Source organism: Pristis pectinata, chromosome 6 (genome assembly GCF_009764475.1).
Source record: "Pristis pectinata isolate sPriPec2 chromosome 6, sPriPec2.1.pri, whole genome shotgun sequence".
Taxonomy (NCBI): domain Eukaryota; kingdom Metazoa; phylum Chordata; class Chondrichthyes; order Rhinopristiformes; family Pristidae; genus Pristis; species Pristis pectinata.
The window spans coordinates 63718741-63738643 of NC_067410.1; the positions used below are offsets into that span (position 1 = coordinate 63718741).

The 19903-nt window shown below is 41.0% G+C and overlaps 1 protein-coding gene across 3 annotated transcripts in view; it reads right to left on the reverse strand.

Moving 5' to 3' along the window:
- Positions 1 to 1679: 1679 nt before the first annotated feature.
- Positions 1680 to 19903, reverse strand: part of inpp5d (inositol polyphosphate-5-phosphatase D) — a 112718-nt gene continuing 94494 nt past the window's right edge. For 2 of the 3 annotated variants that reach the window (XM_052017724.1, XM_052017722.1), the window contains 2 exons: positions 5648 to 6203; positions 1680 to 3626 (listed from right to left, as the gene is read on the reverse strand). In XM_052017724.1, the coding sequence (XP_051873684.1) occupies positions 3624 to 3626; positions 5648 to 6203 (559 nt within the window). In that variant the 3' untranslated portion in view covers positions 1680 to 3623. The remainder of the gene's footprint in view (positions 3627 to 5647; positions 6204 to 19903) is intronic. The other variant, XM_052017723.1, reaches the window with a different exon arrangement.

Sequence of the window (19903 nt, forward strand, 5' to 3'; positions counted from 1 at the left end):
TTCTCATTCCTGTCCTGCTGCTTTTGTCAATTGTCCTTGTGGCCCTCAGCTCACCAGGGGCATTTTCCAGAGAGCATCAACCTTGTGTGTGTACTCTGTTGGTTAATGTATGTGCAGGGGGTGAATGTACAGGCTGAGAACACTGGGTGATAACTAGCATTAACCCTTGCTAATTCCTGCAGTACAATGTGGCAGGGGAAACAGAAGCACTGGGCTAGTATAGTGTGCTGAAGCTCAGAGCATTGAGCATGCAGTGGTAGAGATGATCTGTACTCACTCTCTCCCACATAGTCATGTAGAGATACAACATAGAAACGGGCCCTTCAGCCCACCAAGCCCTTACTGACTATCAACTGCCCATTTACACTAAATCCTACATTATTCCTTTTTTTTATGAGAGTCGTAGAGTCACACAGCATGGAAACAGGCCATTTGGCCCACTACAACCATGCTGACCAGTGGGTATCCATCCATATTAATCTCCTCTTCCTGCACCTGGCCTGTAGCCTTCTATGCCTGGGCGATCCAAGTGGTCGTCCGAACACTTCTTAAATGTTGTCAGCAACTCTGCTTCCACCCTTTTCTCAGGCAGTGTATTCCAGGCACTCACTCCTCTCTGGGTAACAAAGATCCCCCTCAGATCCCCTCCAAACCTTACCTTAAATTTATGTCCTCTAGTTTTACCTACTTCAGATAAGAGGAAAAGTTTCCTGTTGTCTAACCTATCCATAGCCCTCATAATTTTATATACCTCAGTCATGTTCTCTCTTAACCTCCTCTGCTTCATGGTCTGTTTCTGTTTGGTATGTCACCAAAGACTCGTACAAATTTCTACAGATGTATGGTGGAGAGCATTCTGACTGGTTGCATCACAGCCTGGTATGGAAACTCCAATGCACAGGACCACAAGAGGCTGCAGAGGGTTGTAGACCCAGCCAGCTCCATCATGGCACAACCCTCCCCACCATCAAGGACATCTTCAAGATGGTGCCTCAGCAAGGCGGCATCCATCACTAAGGACCTTCACCACCCGGCACATGCTCTCTTCTTGTTACTACCATTGGGGAGGAGGTACAGGAGCCTGAAGACCCTCATGCAACAATTCAGAAACATCTTCTTCCCCTCAGCCATCAGATTTCTCAATTGTTCGTGAACGAATGAACATGACCTCGTTATTCCTTTTTTTTTTGCACTATTTAGTTTTGTAATTTATAATCATTTTATGTCTTTGCACTGCAGTGCCACTGAAAAACAACAAATATCACATCATCTAAGTCAGTGACAATAAATCTGATTCTATGATTCTAGTCTCTCCTCAAAACTGAAATGCACAATCCCAGGCAACATCCTGGTGAGTCTCCACTGCATCCTTTCCAGCACTATCACATTTTTCCTATAGATGATGATCAGAACTGCATGCAGTACTCAAGGTGAGGTCTGACCAATGTTTTATAACGTTGGAGCATAACCTCCGTGCTCTTGTATTCAATACCCCAACAAATGAAGTTCAGTATCCATTATGCCATCTTAACCATGTTATCTACGTGCACTTCCACCTTCAAGGATCTTTGGATTCTTCTCCCCACATCCTCATCAACTCCCCCCAGATTCTACCACTTATCTACACACTAGGGACAATTTACAGTGGCCAATTAACCAATCAACCTACAGATCTTTGGGATGTGGGAGGAAACCAGAGCACCTGAAGGAAATCCACGCGGTCACAGGGAGAATGTGCAAGCTCCACACAGACAGAGGTCAGGATTGAACCCTTGTGTCTGGTGCGGTGAAGCAGTGGAAATCACCAGCCCAATAACTGTTAGGAGTGGGATTTTTTGCTCTTCAACATTGCTAAATTCAGTCCGTGGGGATGCACTGAGTTGAGACAAAATGCCTACCGCCCCACCAGAAGGTAGCATTGTCCTGAAACACGTTAGTCTGGATCACATGAAGTAGCATCAGATGGGGCCATTAACAAAATGGAAGTGGTTGATTCTGCAGTATTTTATTTCATCCATGCTGTCTTTCACGGTGCTGTCATTGTACATTCAATACCAAATGGAAGCCAAGAGTTAAATTCCACAAACATGTCAAAATTTTGAAAAATATTGTTGTATTGAAAAAATGAGAGTATTGAAAACCATCTAGGAACCTGACACTGGCTGCCATTGGCACACCTCCTTAAGCATGAGATGACACAGGGCCCAATACTTCGCAGTCCATAGATGGCCTCAGTGATGTCCCAGAAAAGTGAAAGATGCAGCAGAAGTAAAACTGTTTCTTTCCATATTCAGCTGTTCCTGCCACAACGGCAACAGAAGCTGGTAACACCCTTGAGTGTGGGACCTCTGGGAATGGACTGGCGGGAGAGAAGCACTTGCTGGAAAGTGTGGGCACGTGTCAGGTTACAAGGGGTAGGGATGGGGCATTGTCAACAATGACAGGATGGACAGGAGGCTCAACAAATCTCATGTGGTGTTTCACACAGGGGCATCTCCCCTGAAGGAGATTGCATGATGTCCAAACTTGCAGGAAGGAACTTCCAGGGTGATTTGTAGACCAATTACAAAACTTGAAGGCAGACAAGTGTCATTGTATGGTTTTTTTGGCACGTAGATCCAACTGCTCTCCCATTTCTTTCTGCTCCCCACACAATCAGATCACAATCTTTTTCGCGCTGGTCATCTTTCTTTGCCTCAACCAAAGAGGCTCTTCTTGCTGTGGCACAGTGGGTAGTGTTCTTGTCTCTCATGCAGTTGGTCAGAGGTTCAAGCCTCCTTTCAATGCACTTCAGCAGTATGGCAGGCTGGTGCTGCTGTGCAGTACTGAGGGAGCACTGAACTGTCAGTCATAGCTGATGAGATGTTAAACCAAAGTTCTGAATGTCCATCTAGTAACAATGAAAAGTCTCCTGGTAATAATTTGAAGAAAAGTGGAGTTATTTACAATGTTCTGTACCATATTTATTCCCCAAACAACACCCTAGACATAGAATTGCTGTCTGTGAGAGTCTGTGATGCACCAGTTATGTGCCACATCCCCTACATTATTATAGCAACTGCATTTCTAGATGTTCCAAATTTGTGGAGGGTGTTGTAGTAAAGCGAGTTCTTTCTTCTCCTCTTAATGCATTCCAAACTGGCCGACTATTCTGGCTTCATGATCCAAGTTAATAGTGTTGTTGCCTGAGCCAAAAGGTGGTGATTATGAGCGTAAACATGTGGTTCTCATAATCTTCCGGCTGGCGGTTCAGCAGAGCAAGCCGAGTGATGAAGCTGCAACGCACTTAGGTTGGATCCAATTGAAATGTGTGAGGCATTCCATGGCTTAATCCCCATAGTCAACGAAATAGGTACATGTTGAGGGTGGAGTGATGAGCAGGCAGTTGTCAAAACTCCTTTAACTCTGAAACTTTAATGGGGTGCCTGGCCATCCTCACTTCTGGTTTCTTGGCGTCAGCACTGAATTCAGTCGCATACCTCTCAGGCATTCAGTTTACTGAAAGAATTCTGGTAATCAAAGAACCGTAGCTTACATTTGTCAGGGGAGTAAAAGCAAACAGGAAAGAGGAAACGCTTCAGTTTTCTGAAAATTCTCGACAAGCAACACAAGTGGGGTCTTGATCACTGCAAAGAGAGAAAGAATTGAGATCAGGCTTTCACTTCAAGCCAATATTAACATCTTGCTTCAAAGACCCTTCAGCAGAACTGGGGAAGAGAGTGAACTTACTTGTTTCCTCTCTTTCCCAGTTCTGTCAGAAGAGACTCCAGCTGGAAAATCTAAAATTGTTTCTCGTTCTGCAGATACAGTCTGACCTGTTGAGTCTTTCCAGCATTTTCTGGTTTTATTTCAGAAGTCCAGCAACTACAGTTCTTTGATTTTCATTAACAATTAGCTTTGTTGATTACATCACAGTTTGTCGTCGTCCTCCTCCTCTCAATGCCCCTCCAGCCTGAAAAACTTCCCCCCTTATTTCAAAACTATTTAAAACTTTGCTCAGTGCTTAGGCACATGAATTCCACATGAGGGTGAAGTCTTTGTTAAAAATATTGATGGTTTCAGGCATTTGATGCTCATTCCTCATTTTAGACCACCTTCTCTCTTGTGATCACTGAACAACATACAAACTAGTGCACCATTCCCAGATGGAACTTGCCTATGGAAGCCTGCCCCCAGCCCCCTCCCAAAGACAAAGTAAGATAAGCTTTGACAGCTGGCTTAGTCATTTCTCAGGAAAGTAAGCTGGTATGGGCCATTATGGTGTCATGATAAGAAAAGTGACACTTGCTATGATTGGATGTGTTGTTGAGTCAGGTCAGATGATCTGTGGGGGTGTTGGGCAAGGAAATAGGTACACGTTGAGGGTGGGAGTGATGAGCAGGCAGTTATCAAAACTCCTGTAACTCTGAAACTTTAATGGGGCGCCTGGCCATCCTCACTTCTGGTTTCTTGGCATCAGCGCTGAATTCAGTTGCATATCTTTCAGGTATTCAGCTAACTGAAAGAATGGTGTTGGGCAGCTATTGCAAGGGGAAGGGCTGTTATTCCAGTTGGGTGAAGGACTGGGAGAGCGGTAGCACTGGGTAAACCCCTCACTTAATGGGAACCTACCTGAACCAGACTGAGCAGATCTCCTTCAGGTCATACGGACATTAACCTCACAAGTGAGCCATGTAGTGAGTGGGACTGGGTGCACACTCTCAGAAAAAGGCTTTCACACTGCACACATGGTATATTTCCTTGTGATACAGAAAGAGGTGATTTGGTCCATCGAGCCTATGCTGGCTCACGGAACAAATCCACAGGTCCCATTTCCCCACTATTTTCCTGAAACCTATTCTCTCTCACATATTCATTAACCCGCCCCAAATTCTCCTGCCACCTACCAATACTATTAATTACCCTACCAAAAAAGTCTTTGGGATGTGGGAGGGAACCGGAGCACCCAGGGAAACCTATGCAGTCACAGGGAGAACCTGCAAACTCCACACAGACAGTGCCCAAGGTCATTTTCGAACCTGGGTCCCTGGAGCTGTGAGGTAGCTGCAGTAAATGCTGTGCCACCACACCATTGAAATTAATGGACATGGCATCTGCTGGCCACTGTTGGACACCATTGCACATGTCCTGCCTTCAACATGTCCGATGCCAGGAGAACTCACCGCATAAATCCTGTATTTCTTGCAAGCCACAGGAAGTCCCTGGTTTTCAGTTACATTTGGCTTTTCATTGAACGTGAGTTGTGCAGTGCACAAAGAAAGCAATGAAGTTTCTAGGCCAGGATTTCCCTGAATCAACCCACATCCCAACCTGCAGGGGGTGGAGTTGAGATCAGTGCTGGGGCATGTTGGTGGTAGGGGGAAAAGGGTCTGTCCATGGATTCAGTAAATCAGATCATTTTTCATGCCATCAATGCCTTTCTTGTGGACCTGTCAGGACATCCCAATGGAAACTTGGCAAACAATGGGCAGGGATCTTGGATGGAATTTCCAGCAATGAAACAGGCCATTCAGCCCAACTGGTTAATCCTTCTCCTCCCCTAAGCCCCTCTTACCCTTGTTCCTGGGTAAAATAAAAGCATCTTTTGAATTCCACATGAGATTTGTTAGTGAGTGTCTTATATTGATAGCAGACATACGTTACTCACCGACACACTGGCCTGTTGTCCTACACCCTGGTTGCTGCGTTGCTTAGCTTGAGTTGTGAGCTCTGTGCTTTCCCTATAGTCTTTCAGAGTGTTCTGTTGCTCCAGCACCTTTTGACTCTTGGCCGGCAGTGGGGGCCTGTTGGGTAAGGGGGGCCGTGTGCCCGGCAAGTTGGCACCTGTCTTGGAAGGGTCAACCACGGCAGCTGCTGGTTTGGAGCGTGGCTTCTCCTGGGCTGAGCTCTTCATTGCCGATACAGTGTAGGAGCGATTCCGGATTGGTGGTGCCTGGGGAAGCACCTGCCAGCTCGGCTTTGTCAATTTATTGGCAGAGGGCTGGAACGGGACAGAGGTCTTCTCCACATTTGCTGGGGTCTCTTTCCTCAAGCCCCAGGGTGACCCTGGTTCTTTCTTCAAGCCAGTGTTCTGCCTCTGTTCAAATGTTTCATACAAGGGATTACTGACCATCACCATCGATCTCTGTTCACACGGTGGGGTCTCCGACCTCTTTTGACATTTTGGTGAGTTTTTGTTCCGTGAATTTTCAGGAATGCTGCTGCTTGGTCAAGAAACACACAAGGCGACATTACAACAAGGATCAAAGAATGAGTCAGTACATGTAGAATGCTGCAGGAGTTTGCTGTGCACACTGCACGTGTATAGTGCAGTAGCCATGCATTTCATGCAATAAGCACAAATGTAGTTTGTACCTATGCAGCATAATGATTACAGATTTGGAATGCGATCCACAAAGATGTGCATCACAGTCTGCACCATTTGCAATGATATATATACACACAGGTATGTGGTATGGTGTGCAGAGGTGCACACAGCATATACCTAGAACTGATTTTGTATACACAATCTGAATCAGGTTTACTAACACTGACTTAGATGACATGAAATTTGTTGTTTTGCGGCAGCAGTACAGTGCAAAGACATAAAATTACTATAAATTACAAAAATAAATAGTGTAATAAAACACAAAATAACACATGAATAGTTGCATGGCAAGGTAGGCACAGGTTTTGAATAATAAAAACACAGCTCTATAGTACGGTGTGCATGTACATTATACAAACACTGGCACATGATATGCTATGCTCAGGTGTACAATTCTGTATGTTGAGGACCATTCGACTCTGTAGAATTCCCTACCAAATTACAAGCCAGCTCTTGCTCTCACAGCAAGAACTGGAACTTTTGGCCTCAAAAGCCAACACTCCAACCTACCAGAGGCACACTTGGTGGCCGTGCAGTTTGGCACTTCCATCCTCTGGAGGCATTGCATCCTGACTAACCCTGAAACTAAGGGCTGTCTTCCTATCAGCTCTCTTCCCCTCTAAACCCTGTCATGTTCTGCACATCACCTTTAAAGTAGGAAAGCATCCAAAGATGTGTCACGGAAGTGTGAACAGACAAAAGAAGTGATTTTGTTAGGATTTAACATACCCCCGCAGAGAACTTCAGCAACACGCAAAGGCACTGGAGGAACTCAGCGGGTCAGGCAGCATCTATGGAGGGAAATGGACAGTCGACGTTTTGAGTCGGGACCCTCCATCAGGGCTGGAAAGAAAGAGGGGAGGTAGCCAGTGTAAAAAGGTGGAAGGAAGGGGTGGAGCAAGAGTTGGCAGGTGATAGGTGGATCCAGGTGAGGGGGATGACAGGCAGGTAAGGGAGGGTGGAGAGTGGGAATGATGTAAGAAGCTGGGAGGTGATAGGTGGAAGTGACAAGGGGCTGAAGATGTTGGAATCTAATAGGACAGTGGACCATGGAATAAAAGAAAGGAGGTGGGGAGGGGAACTGGCAGGAGGAGTGTGTGGAGAAGGGGAAAGTGGTAGAGTGATGGGGGATTGATAATTTCTCTAACTTCCGGCAACTACTCCCCTCTGTCCCTTCTCATTTAATCCCTTATCCCACCAGCCCCCATCATCCTATCACTTTCCCCTCCCCCGTGCTCTCCATCTGCCCATCAGCCATGCACTCCACCCATTGGTTCCCCTCCCCATCTCTTTCCCTTTATTCCATGGTCCACTGTCCTGCCCTATCAGAGTCTATCTTCAGCCCTTTGATACTTCCACCTATCACTTCCCAGCTTCTTCACACTCTTCCCTCCCTCTCCTGCCTATCACACCCCCCCTCACCTGGATCTTCCTATCACCTGCCAGCTTTTGTTCCACCCCTTTCCCCCACCTTTTTATGCTGACTATCTCCCATCTTTCTTTCCAGTCCCGATGAAGGGTATCGACTCAAAACATCAACTGTCCATTTCCCTCCACAGATGCTGCCTGACGCACTGAGTTCCCCCAGCACCTCTGTGTGTTGCTCCAGGTTTCCAGCATCTGCAGTCTCCTGTGTCTCCTGCAGAGAACTTGTTCCTTTACTTGACTAGCAGCAATTTGCTTTCTAGGTTCATGTGGTTAAAATTGCATGAAGGTTACACAGGAATTCACAAGAAAACAACCAGGGAAGTAAACTTTAGAATTTGCAGTCTGGATAAATGATTAAAATGGAAATTTTGGGTCCTGGGACTTAAGCAATTGAGCTGCTTTTTGAGAATCTTTTATCAAGATTTTGCTTTTCTTTCTTTATCTGCTTTTATTTCTCCTTCTGGTTCACTCATCAGCTGCAGTGAATACAAGCAAGTGTAAGAACAGGTGCAGAGATGAGCAGTGCTGTCCACGCAGGTGGGTAACTCGATACACAACAGCACAATACTGTGTTCACAGGTGCACATGTGTGGAATGGAATTTACACCAATGAACATTGCAAATATAAACAGGTATGCAGTCCAGCTGTGGAGTCTAACTGCAGTAGACTGAATCCATCGCTGGAATGCAATGGCCACAGAATGGCAGTCTCCTCAATTTTTCAGTGAGGAGTGGTGCCATCTATTGGGATCCTCTGCATAGTTATGCAGATCAGGTCAGGTGAAGTCCTGAACTGGGCTTAATTCTTCCCCTGAGCATGGGTGCAGTTGCTCTATTTTATGATATCTTCCTATGTTTATTAAGAATGAGAGACATTCATCTGTTAAGAGAGTTCTGTTTTCTGCAGTCATGTAAGAGGGATTTGCTTTATTGCTAATTAGAAGAGGTCACTGGTTATAAAACTACACCGTTTTTAGTTGCTTGTTACATTGAACCACTAGGTTACTACGTATGTAGATTCAATTGCCAATGATAACATCACTTGTGAGTTTATCAAATATTAATATAAAGTACAGGAAAGTTTGTGCATTTATACCTTCATGAACAGGGTCTTAACAGGTCAACAAAATGCCCTTGCCCAGGTAAGTTCTCAGTGTTGACATTTAGGCATGATCTTACTTCCACTCTGAGTTTGTGGGTTCTGAGGTGGATGATGAAGCCAGTGTGGGACTTGGGGACATTTTAACAGATGGGGTGGATGGTGGCTGACAGGCAGGGGTGTTTGTGAGGTGGGGCATTGTTTCCACTGCTTACGCCCGGCATTAGACTCCCAAAACAGACATTCTTTTCTAAGCTCTATTGTAGGGGTTTACCAGGTGAACACAGAGAAAGATTCAGTGACAATCACAAGGAAGGTGCACTAGCGTCTTTACTTAGGAGGTTCAGCTTGTCACCGAACACTCTAACAAACCTCTACAGATGTACTGTTGAAGCTATCCTGGCTGGTTGTATCATGCTATGGTATGGCAATTCGAATCCGCAGGAATGTAAGAAGCTGCAGAGTGGTGGACTCAGCCCAATACATCACGGGCACATCCCTCCCCACTATTGTCTCAAGAAGGTAACATCTATCGAAGACCCCCACCATCCAGGCCATGCCATTTTCTCACAGCTACCATTGGGCAGGAGGTACAGAAACCTGAAGTCCCACACCACCAGGCTCAAGAACAGTTACTTCCCTTCAACCATTCGCTTCTTGAACCAACAGGCAGAACCCTAATCACTACAGTTTATCAACACTATGACCACTTTGATCACTTTGCACTAAAATGGACTTTTTATTTTGTTCTAATAGTGTTCTTTCTTTTAAAATTTGTGAATAATTTTAATTATGTTTTTCTTGTGAATGTTCTTATATGATGCTATGTGCCTTTGATGCTGCTGCAGGTAAGTTTTTGATTGCACCTGTGCATACATGTAGTGCATATGACAATAAACTCAACTTTGACTTTGTCTTTTGATTCAGTGATAGGAAGAAACATCTGAAGAAATGAACATCCCCACTCACTTCTGGGAATCTATGGCCCACGACTGTTCAAAGCGTAAAGGGAACTTTCAGGATGACATTGAAAACCTCAAGGCAATGCATTGGGAGCACACAGAAACCCTGCCGACCAAACTACCATTGGTACTTTATATTTATTCACTCTTTGTTTGAAATTGTGCCAAGTGACATGCCATATGCTACAGTGCCAACAGGTGGCAACCTTTGTCCACACATGCTGCATTGGGTTGGGCTGAATGATTGTGGCTGTCTCCAAGGAACTGTCAGTGTTCAATCATTTCCGGTTAAGTGCATCCTTGGCTTGTACAGACCCAACGTAAATCTGGGACAAGTTGAGTGACAGACACTGGTCTATCTGTCATACCACTTGGTCACTGGACTCTAAAGGTGGAGTCTAAAGGTGGACTCCAAATGCACTGGGGTTGCCCACATTACACAGGGGACTCCACCTCTGCCTTCCGACACTAGCCAGACCTGATATAGACTCAGAGACACTAATCGCTCCCAGTGTGGAGATTAAGCAGAAAAAGGAAAATTATTCATATTTCACTTTTTTTTACTTAATTGTAACATTATAAATGTCTCTAAGTATCAGGGGAATTTGAAAACTGCTAATAATACCTCCTGGATTTGTAGAATGTGGAGCTCTAACCACAGCCCCACCTCCTGGCAAAGCTGACGGGGTGTTGCGTGGGCGGGGCCTCAGTGATGTTCCATCTGATGCCTTCCTCTCAGGAACCCTTCACATCTGGTCAGATAAGAGCAATTGGTTGGGAGGCATAATTAACAAATCTTGGAGGTAGAGTGAATAGAGCTTTAATGTACTGGGCTACTGGTAGGGTTATTAATGGATTAAAGAGAAAGTTGTCAATGGACTGCAGGAAAGGTTATTATTAGATGATTGGGGGAGTTCCTAATCCAGTACATGGAGAGTTCCCAATCCAGTAAACGGACTATAGAGAGAGTTATTAATAGACAATAGATTTTGTGGATAGTCATTCGTGGACCTGAGGGAGGATTGTTTGTGGATAGCAGGGAGAGTTATTAATGAACTGCCAGAGTCCAGTCACTCCCAGGTTATTAATGGACTATATGGAGAGGTATTAATGGGATGCAGAGGGAGTTATTTAGACTACGTTGAGGTTACCATTCAACAGTAAGGGTTATTTATGAACTACATGGAGAGTTATGACTAGATTACATTGAAAATTATTAATGGGGTACAGGAAGAGTTATTAATGGACTGCATGGATAGTATTGGACTATAGGCAGGATTGTAAATAGACTACAGAAGAATTTATTATTGGATTTCAGAGAGTTATTTGTGGACTATGGGAGTTATGAACTTTAGAATATATGAAGTTATTAATGGGCTACAGAAACTGTTATTGCTGATCTAAAGGGAGGTTTATTAATCGATTATAAGATGTGTTATTAGGCACTGCAGTAATTAATTGACTACAGGCAGAATTATGAATGAACTATGTGGACAGTAGTTATTGCCTAAATGGAGAGTTATGAATGGATTGTAAATTGGATTATTACTGTCTGTAGAAAGGATTATTGATTGACTAGACAGTTATTAACGTGTGATAGGGAGAATTGTTAGTAGTAGTGGCAAAGTTATTATTGGGCTATCGGGAGAGATACTAATGGACTACGGGGAGAATTGTTAATTAATATCATAGGGAGTTATTCCTGGGTCACGATGAAAGTTAGTAATGGAGTGCATGGAGAGTTAATATTGACAAGAGGGAGGGTTATTGCTGGACTACATGGGGTGCTATTTAATGGACCAAATGGAGAGTTGTTACTCAGTTTCAGCAAGAGCCATTAATGGACCACAGGAATGATTGTTAATGTATTATAGGGAGAGTTATTAACAGACTACATGTAGAGTTATTAATGAACCAAAGAGAGGATTATTATTGGACTACATTGGGAGTTATTAATGGATAATTAAAGGTCTATTCATGAATTACATGATGCCTTGTTAGTGGGCTATAGTGTCAGATATTAAGGAACTACCTGGACAGTTTGTAATGGAATACAGGAAGAGTTATTAATTGACTAGAGAATTAATAATGAACTAAAGGGAGAGTTATTAATAAAGTACTGGGATGGTTATTAGTGGTTGAAGGGGAAGTTATAAATGGATCTCATGGACTATATGTAGAGTTATTAATGGACAGCAGTGACATTTATTAATAATCTACAGGAAGAATTATTAATTGACCACATGACAAGTTGTTGTTGGCCAATAGGGAGGGATATCAGTAGACTAATAGGAAAGTTATTAATCAACTACATGGAGAATTATTAATAGCCTAGAGGAAGGGTTCTTAATCCACTGCATGAACATTTATTAATTAACTCCATGGAGTATTATTGATGGACAAGAGGGGTGAATATGAATAGTCACATGGATAGCAGGAAGAGTTATTAATTGACTAGAAGAAAGATTATCTATAAATTACTTGGAGAGCTATTGGGAGGGTTATTCATGGACTACATCGAGAACTTCTAATGGGCCACAGGAATAAGTTATGAATGGAATACATGGGGAATTATTAATGTACAATGGAAAGAGGAATTAATTTACTATAGAAAGTGTGATTAATCAATTAAAAAGGAGAGTTATTAATAGACTGTGATAAATAGACTATGGGGATTACTGGACTGCATGGAGACTTATTAACCAACAACGGAGATTTATTAATGGATTTTAGGGAGACTCATAATGAACTATGAAGGAATATTAATGAGTTACACAAAGGCATTAATGTAATACATGAAAAGTTATTACTGGGCTATGGGGAGAGTCACTAAGGAGTCACAGGGAGGATTTGAATGGACTATAGATACAATTATTAATGGACTTCCTGGCTATTAGTTGACTACAGAGAGAGTTATCAATAGATCTCATGGAGGGTTATTAATAGATTATAGGGAGAAATATTAAAAATTTTCCTCTAGTCCATTAATACCTTGTCATATGAACCATTTATAGCTTGCGATGGCCTATTGATATTCCATATGGTAGGTTGTTAATGTACTATAGAAAAGGTTGTTAATAAACTACTGTCAGAATTCAGAATGGATTACATGGAGAGTAGTTAATGGGCTAAAGAGAAAGTGAACAATCCACTATATGGGGTTATTGGTGAACCATGGGGAGGACTATTGATGGTCTACATAGAGCATTATTAATAGGCTACATAGAGAGTTATTAAATAGTTACAAGGAGAACTATCAAAGGACTGTAGGAACTTGTTAATGTGATATTAAGAGAGCCATAAAATGGAGCATTTAGAGATTTAATAATAGACTAGAGATCTGGATATTCATGAATACTTGGGGAGTTATTAATAGAGTGCAAGGAAAGTTATTAACAAACTACATTAGCTATATTATATAACTATAGGGATAGTTATTAATAAACTACATGAAGAGCTATTAATTGATGATAGGGTTAATTATTAGTGGACTACAGAGGTAAGATATCTTTATTAGTCACATGTACATCGAAACACACAGTGAAATACATCTTTTGTGTAGACTGTTCTACATGGAAAGTTCTTAGTAAACTACAGGCTACAGAGGGAGTTATTAATGGACCCTGAAGAGTTTTTCATGGACTTTATGGGACATTATTAATGGACTAAAGGGGGGTGATTATTCGATTATTGGGAGATTATTAATGGGGTACCTGTAGAATTATTACTGGACTATAGGGAGAGTTATTAAATCGAATGCGTGGGCAGTTATTAGTGGTGAATGTGAAGAGTCACTATTTGACTATAAAGGGTTATTAATGGAATATAAGAAGAAATATTAATAATCTATATGGAGAGTTATTAATGGAATAGATGGACAGTTATTAGTCTATAAGGGGAGGTATAGTGGGCTGCCCCCAGAACACTCTATGCAAAAGATGCATTTCACTGTGTATTTTGATGTAGATGTGACTAATAAAGGTACCTTATCTTATTCATGATGTAAAGGAGGGATTATATTTTGGGTTATTAAGGGACTTAATTAATTACAGGGATAGTTATTAATAGACTACATGGAGAGCTATTAATTGATGATAGGGTTAATTATTAATTAGCCATCAATTGATGATAGGGTTAACTATTAATTAGCAATCAATAGGCTACAAGCAGAATTATGAATGAACTACATGGGAAGTTAATAATTGGCTAAACAGAGAGCTATGAATGTGATATGAGAAGAATTATTGTCTGAAGAGTGAGTTATTAATTGACTACAGAGAGTAATTAATGGCCCACTGGAGGGATTATTAATGGAATGCATGTTAAATTATTATTGGGCTACTAGGGAAATTATTAATGGGCAGCAGGGATAATGTTAATCGAGTACGTAGAGAGTTATTTTTAATGCTGCAGTGAGATTTATTAATGGAAGACCTGGACAATTAATAGAACACAGGGAGGGAATTTAATGGACCACTTGGAGTGTCATTAATGGACTACATGGTGACATATTATTTACATGAAGATTATTAACATGTGAACAGTCTACATGGAGAGCTAATAATGGAAATATAGAAATTTGTTAATGGGTTGCAGGGAGTGTTATTAACAAGTGACATTAGGAGTTATTAATGCCTTATAGAAAGGGCCGTTCTTGATTGCATGGAGAACTATTAATGGGCCACAGGGAGAGTTACTAATGGATTACACAAAGAATTATTAAAGGACTAGAGGGTAGATTATTAATGGACAACATGGAGAATTATTAGTGCAAAAGAATCATTACTTGATCACATGAAGTACTGTATTACTAATGGACTGTATGGACAGTTAATGGACTACATAGGGAGTTATTAATGGACTATAGAGATGGTTATCTGTGAACCACAAGGAGAGCTATTAATGGATTATATGGAGAGTTATTAATGAACTACAGTGAGTTATTTATTGATTACATTGGGAGTTATTACTTGACCAAAGAGAGGGTTATTCATGAACTACATGGAGAGTTATTAATGGGTCAGGGATAGTTATTAATGGATTGCATAGAGTTATTAATGGACTACAGGGAGGACTAATAAGGGACTGCAGTTGTTGATGGATTTGGAAAGCTGTTAGTGGACTATATGGAGAATAATTGAAGGACTACAGGGATAGTTATAATTGAATATAGGTAGAATTATTAATGAACTATCGGTAGAGTTATTGATGGATTATAAGGAGTTCTATTAACAGACTACAGGCAGAGCTATTGATGGACAGTAAGACCTATTAATAGAGGATAGGGAGAATTGTTAATGGGTTTCATGGAGAATTATGAGTGGGCATGAAGGAAAGCTTTTGAGTGCAGCAGGAAATGTTACTAATGAACTTCTTGGTGAGTTATTGATATGTTATAGATGAGTTATTAGCAGGTTTTGGTGGAGGTTTTTTAATAGACCAGGAAAGCTTTGATATTTTCTTTATTATCATTATTAATGGCCTAAACATAGTGATATTAATGGGAAACTGGGAAGATTATTCATGACTAATATGAAGTGTTATTAAGAGGGAAGTTGGTACTACTTCACTGTACTAAAGTCAGGGTTATTTTCTCGAAGACTACTAGGTTATAAATGGTTATACAGGAATGGTTTCATCTTAGTGCAGAAAAGAACTAAGAAGGAACCAGAAAGATCATTAGTGAGCAACTGTGCTATATTAGTGGAATACATAGATGGTTTTAATAGGCTACTGACAATGTTGTTAACGGGCTACTGGAAACCTTATGGGTAGGTTAATTCATTTTATTAAAGGATTATAGAAAAGGTTATTAACTGGAACTGGAAGATTGTCAATTATCGGATGGATTATTAATGGACAGGTAGATAGTGTTATTTGCACTGACGTCTTGAAGTTAGAAATTCATTGAGCTCTTGGTCAACATTTGTCCCTCAGGCAATGCTGCCACATATCAATGTGCTCTTTATCTGTGGGACTTATTGTGTGCAAATTGGCTGTGGCATTGCATCAGTGATTTGTTCCATTGCTGATAATTGTTGGTAAAGATCTTTGAAGGCTATGAAAGACTCTACATATCTATATGGTCTTTCCTTTGTTAGGTCCAGAATCCATACGGTTGATGCTTGGAGCAGAAATCCTGGTTTTCAGAATTTGAACTCTGAACAATTTCAGTCTTCTCCTGGCATCCCTGGAAAATCAAAATTTCTGCTCTGCTAGGATTGAACTAAACTCTAGCTCACTTGTGGTTACCTCAGCCATTCTTCACATCAGCATGAACTGTGAATACAGGATCTGAGGGGATCGGAGAGCAGTTCAAGGGTTGAGTGAGGCTTTGGGTTATATCGTCCTTATCTTTTGTTTCGACCAAATGCTTTGAAATGTTTTACTACATTTAATAGAGTTTTTGTTTTGTATGGGCTTTGAGGAGCACCCTAGTACATTCTCCACTTGTTTTCTAACATGCACCACAAAGAGATACAGCCAAGAGTCCCACAATTAAGAACAGATGAAACATGACAGGAGTCAGTCTTCAGACCTTTTACATCTTCTCCATCATTTAATGAGATTATAGTTAATCTAATATCCAAACTTTCCTCATATACCTTGATTTTTTTTTTGCTTCCCAAGAATATATTGATTTGTGACGTGAATGTGTTCAACGTACGAACATCCACAACTTCCTGTGGTAGATGATCCCAAGCATTCACAACCTTTAGGGTTCTTTCTTACTTCATTTCTAATGGGTGATCCATTATTCTGAGGTTCTGACCCTTAGATTCAGGATCTCTTCACAGGTAAAGCAGCCTCTGAGCAACTTACAAACAATATATATTTCAATGTGGTCATCTCTTATTCATCCAAACATTAGGGAACATAAGTCTAGTGTACTTGATCTCTCTTCAAAAGACAATCCCACCATCCCAGTCAATCTCTGTTGCACTGACTTTGGGGCAAGTATATTCATCCTTGTGTATAGAGATCAATAAAGTACATGGTCTCATTAATGGCCAATATAACTGCAGTTAGATTCCTTTACTCTTCAATTCCTTTGTAACTGGGTGACACAGTGACTCAGCTAATCGAAGTTCATTCCTAACCTCGGGGACCTTCTGTGTCGAGTTTGTATGTTCTCCCTGTGATCGTGTGGGTTTCCTCTGGATGCTCTGGTTTCCTCCCACATTCCAAACAAGTGTGGGTTGGAAAGTTAATTGTTCAATGTAAAAACTCCCCAAGTGTGTAGGGCAGTGGCAGAATGGGGAGACGGGGTGGGGGGGGGGGGGGGGGGGGGGGCGGGCGGAGAGAGTTGATCTGAATGTGGGGAGAATAAAATAAAAATAAACTAATGCAGGATTAGTGTAAATGGGTGATTGATGGTTGGCACAGACTTGGTGGGCCAAAGGGCCTGTTTCTGTGCTGTACCTCTCCATGACTCTGTGAAGGCTGATATATTGTTCTTTAATGTCTGCTTTTACTTCATCAAATTTCAGTGATTCTTTATAAGACTTAATTATGAACATCAAATTTTCCCACCTTGCCTTTGGGAGAAAAAAATTCTGCTCTTTCACTTTTCCTACTGAAGTGTACAAATTCAGTTCCAACTTCTTCTTCTGAATATATCCATTTGCAGATGCTTGCAACCCCTTCATAGCTTACTTTAGCTCCTAGCTATGTAAAGTGACAAATTTGGAGATATTACACTTCATCTCAGTCCCTGACACAGACTGAAATTAATTACCACCCAAGCACTGAACCTTGTGACATCCCACTAGTTTTGGATGACAGCCCAGAAATGACCCACTTCTTTCTCCTGCTTATCACTCATTTCCAAATCCATGCAAATATATTACCCCTATATTATATGCCATCAATTTTGTAATGACTGCTTTAGTTACATTTGTCCAAATATATTTTAAAAATCCAAATATTTCACATCTGCTAGTTTCCTCTCATCTTTCCTGCTGGATACACTCAGAAAACTATTGGATTTACCAGATTGTTTCCTTTTCATAAATCTGAGCTGCAGCATTTTCTAAACCCACTGTTCCTACATAACCAACAAACAATTCCAGTATGTTATCTACTACTGTGAGTCTAACTCACCTAAAGTTCTTTGTTTTTTCTCTCTGTCCTTTCTTGTGTAGTGGGATTCTGACTGCCATTTCCAAATTGAAGAAAATCATTCTAAATCCATCTCCATAACCATCTGTTTCAAAATCTTAGAATGCACACCATCAAGTTCAAAGGGTATGACAGCTCTGAGTTCCAATAGACCCTTCAATACAGTTTCTTTAATAATAGTAATTTCCTTACTAATTGAACCACATTCTTGTTTTCTCTCTATTTCAGGAATATTTTTGGACTTTCTAACTATGAAGGCAAGTATAAAGTCAATTGTTTCCTCATTCCCATTACCCGATCCTCACAATTACAACTCATTTTAGCAGCATTAAAGCCCTTGACAAGATACAATATTTAACCTCCATGGATGGAACTATTTACCTTGGTGTCTTGTTTCGTAAGGGGATGTATATTCATTACAAATTATAATGTATTATCTTAAATTATTGCCATTTCTTTTCTGTCAAAATCCTTTCAATTCAGTTTCTGAAATCCACTTCAACCACCTTGCAGTTTATTTGTTTAGATATAAGAACTTACGTTTGGATATAACTAAATCACTCCAAAATTCGAGGTAATTTTCATTCCTCCCCAGAGACTCCTTTTCTAGAAGAATACTAATATGTCTGATATAAAATAGTCTGTTTCAAGTTTGGTCCCTTGACATATTGATCTAGAAAACCATCTTGATTCCTGCACAGTACAACTGCAAATTTGCTTAGGCTCATATACATGAAGATTAAATGGCTGCTGTGTTTGCTGTATCATCTTGTATTCTCCTCTATATGTATTCCAACCAAAACCACATCAACGTGAAGGTGCCTATACACAACACCAGAGAGTATTTTCTGCTCTCTTTCTAAATTCCTCCCAAAGTAATTCCACATGTTGATTTCTGATGCGGAGATCCTTTCTTACCATTGATTTTACATCATACTTTATGATCAGGGCTACCTCCAATTCATCCCATCCTTTTACTATTTTGCCTGTCTTCTAAGAGATTGAAACTGTTGGGTTTTCAGTCTTGGCCATTCTACAACCATGCCTCCATGCTGGCTAGTTAATCTAAATCCATTTATTTATTTTTGTGTTGTTAGTTCATTTTTTATAAATGTATCATACATTTAGATATAGCTTTAACGTTTTCTACTTTTCTGATGTAACTCAACAACGTCCTCGTAGCAATGGTAAGCTCTGCATCACTCCTGCTCTGCATATATTTACACAATTGCTTCTCTATTCAATAATCCTGACTTTGTTCTTCCTGCCCTTGAACCCAGCCCTTAGAGAATCCTCCCTTTTCCTCGCCCTCCTCTGTAGCTTTATTATTTAAAAGCTCTACTTACTCAATTGACCAGGGCACTGGTCCTGGCTTGGTATAAGTTAAGTCCTTCCCAACAGACATTCCATTGTTATATCCCAGTGTTAATCCCACACACAATCTACTCGAATAATGTTCCTTCTGGTTGTATGCTAGTTTCACACAATCATAGCTACCCAAAACAATAATTTTGTTAGAGGGGAAAAGATTGCAAGGGAATATAATCCAGAAACTAAGTGATTTGAGTAATTAGAAACATGACATAGGGATAGCATATTTGGAAGGAAAATTATGACTTTGGGTTCTGAATGCTCTAAACTACTGGAGCTTTCTCATTTTATTTCTTGTTTTTTGCAGAAAAAACATCAGTGATAATTGTTCCCAGGTTTGGACTCTCCTCATATCTCAGGCATTGTTTAGGTGGTTTCACTCTTTCCTCTGAGTCAGGAGGTTCATTCTCACTCTGGGGTAAAGCACATTATCCATGCTGACAGTTTGATCCAATACTGAGGGAATAACCTCACAGTTGAAAGTGCTGTGTTTGGCTGAGACGATAAAAATAAGGTTTTGTCTGCTTGTACATCAGGTTCATTATATTAGCTTCC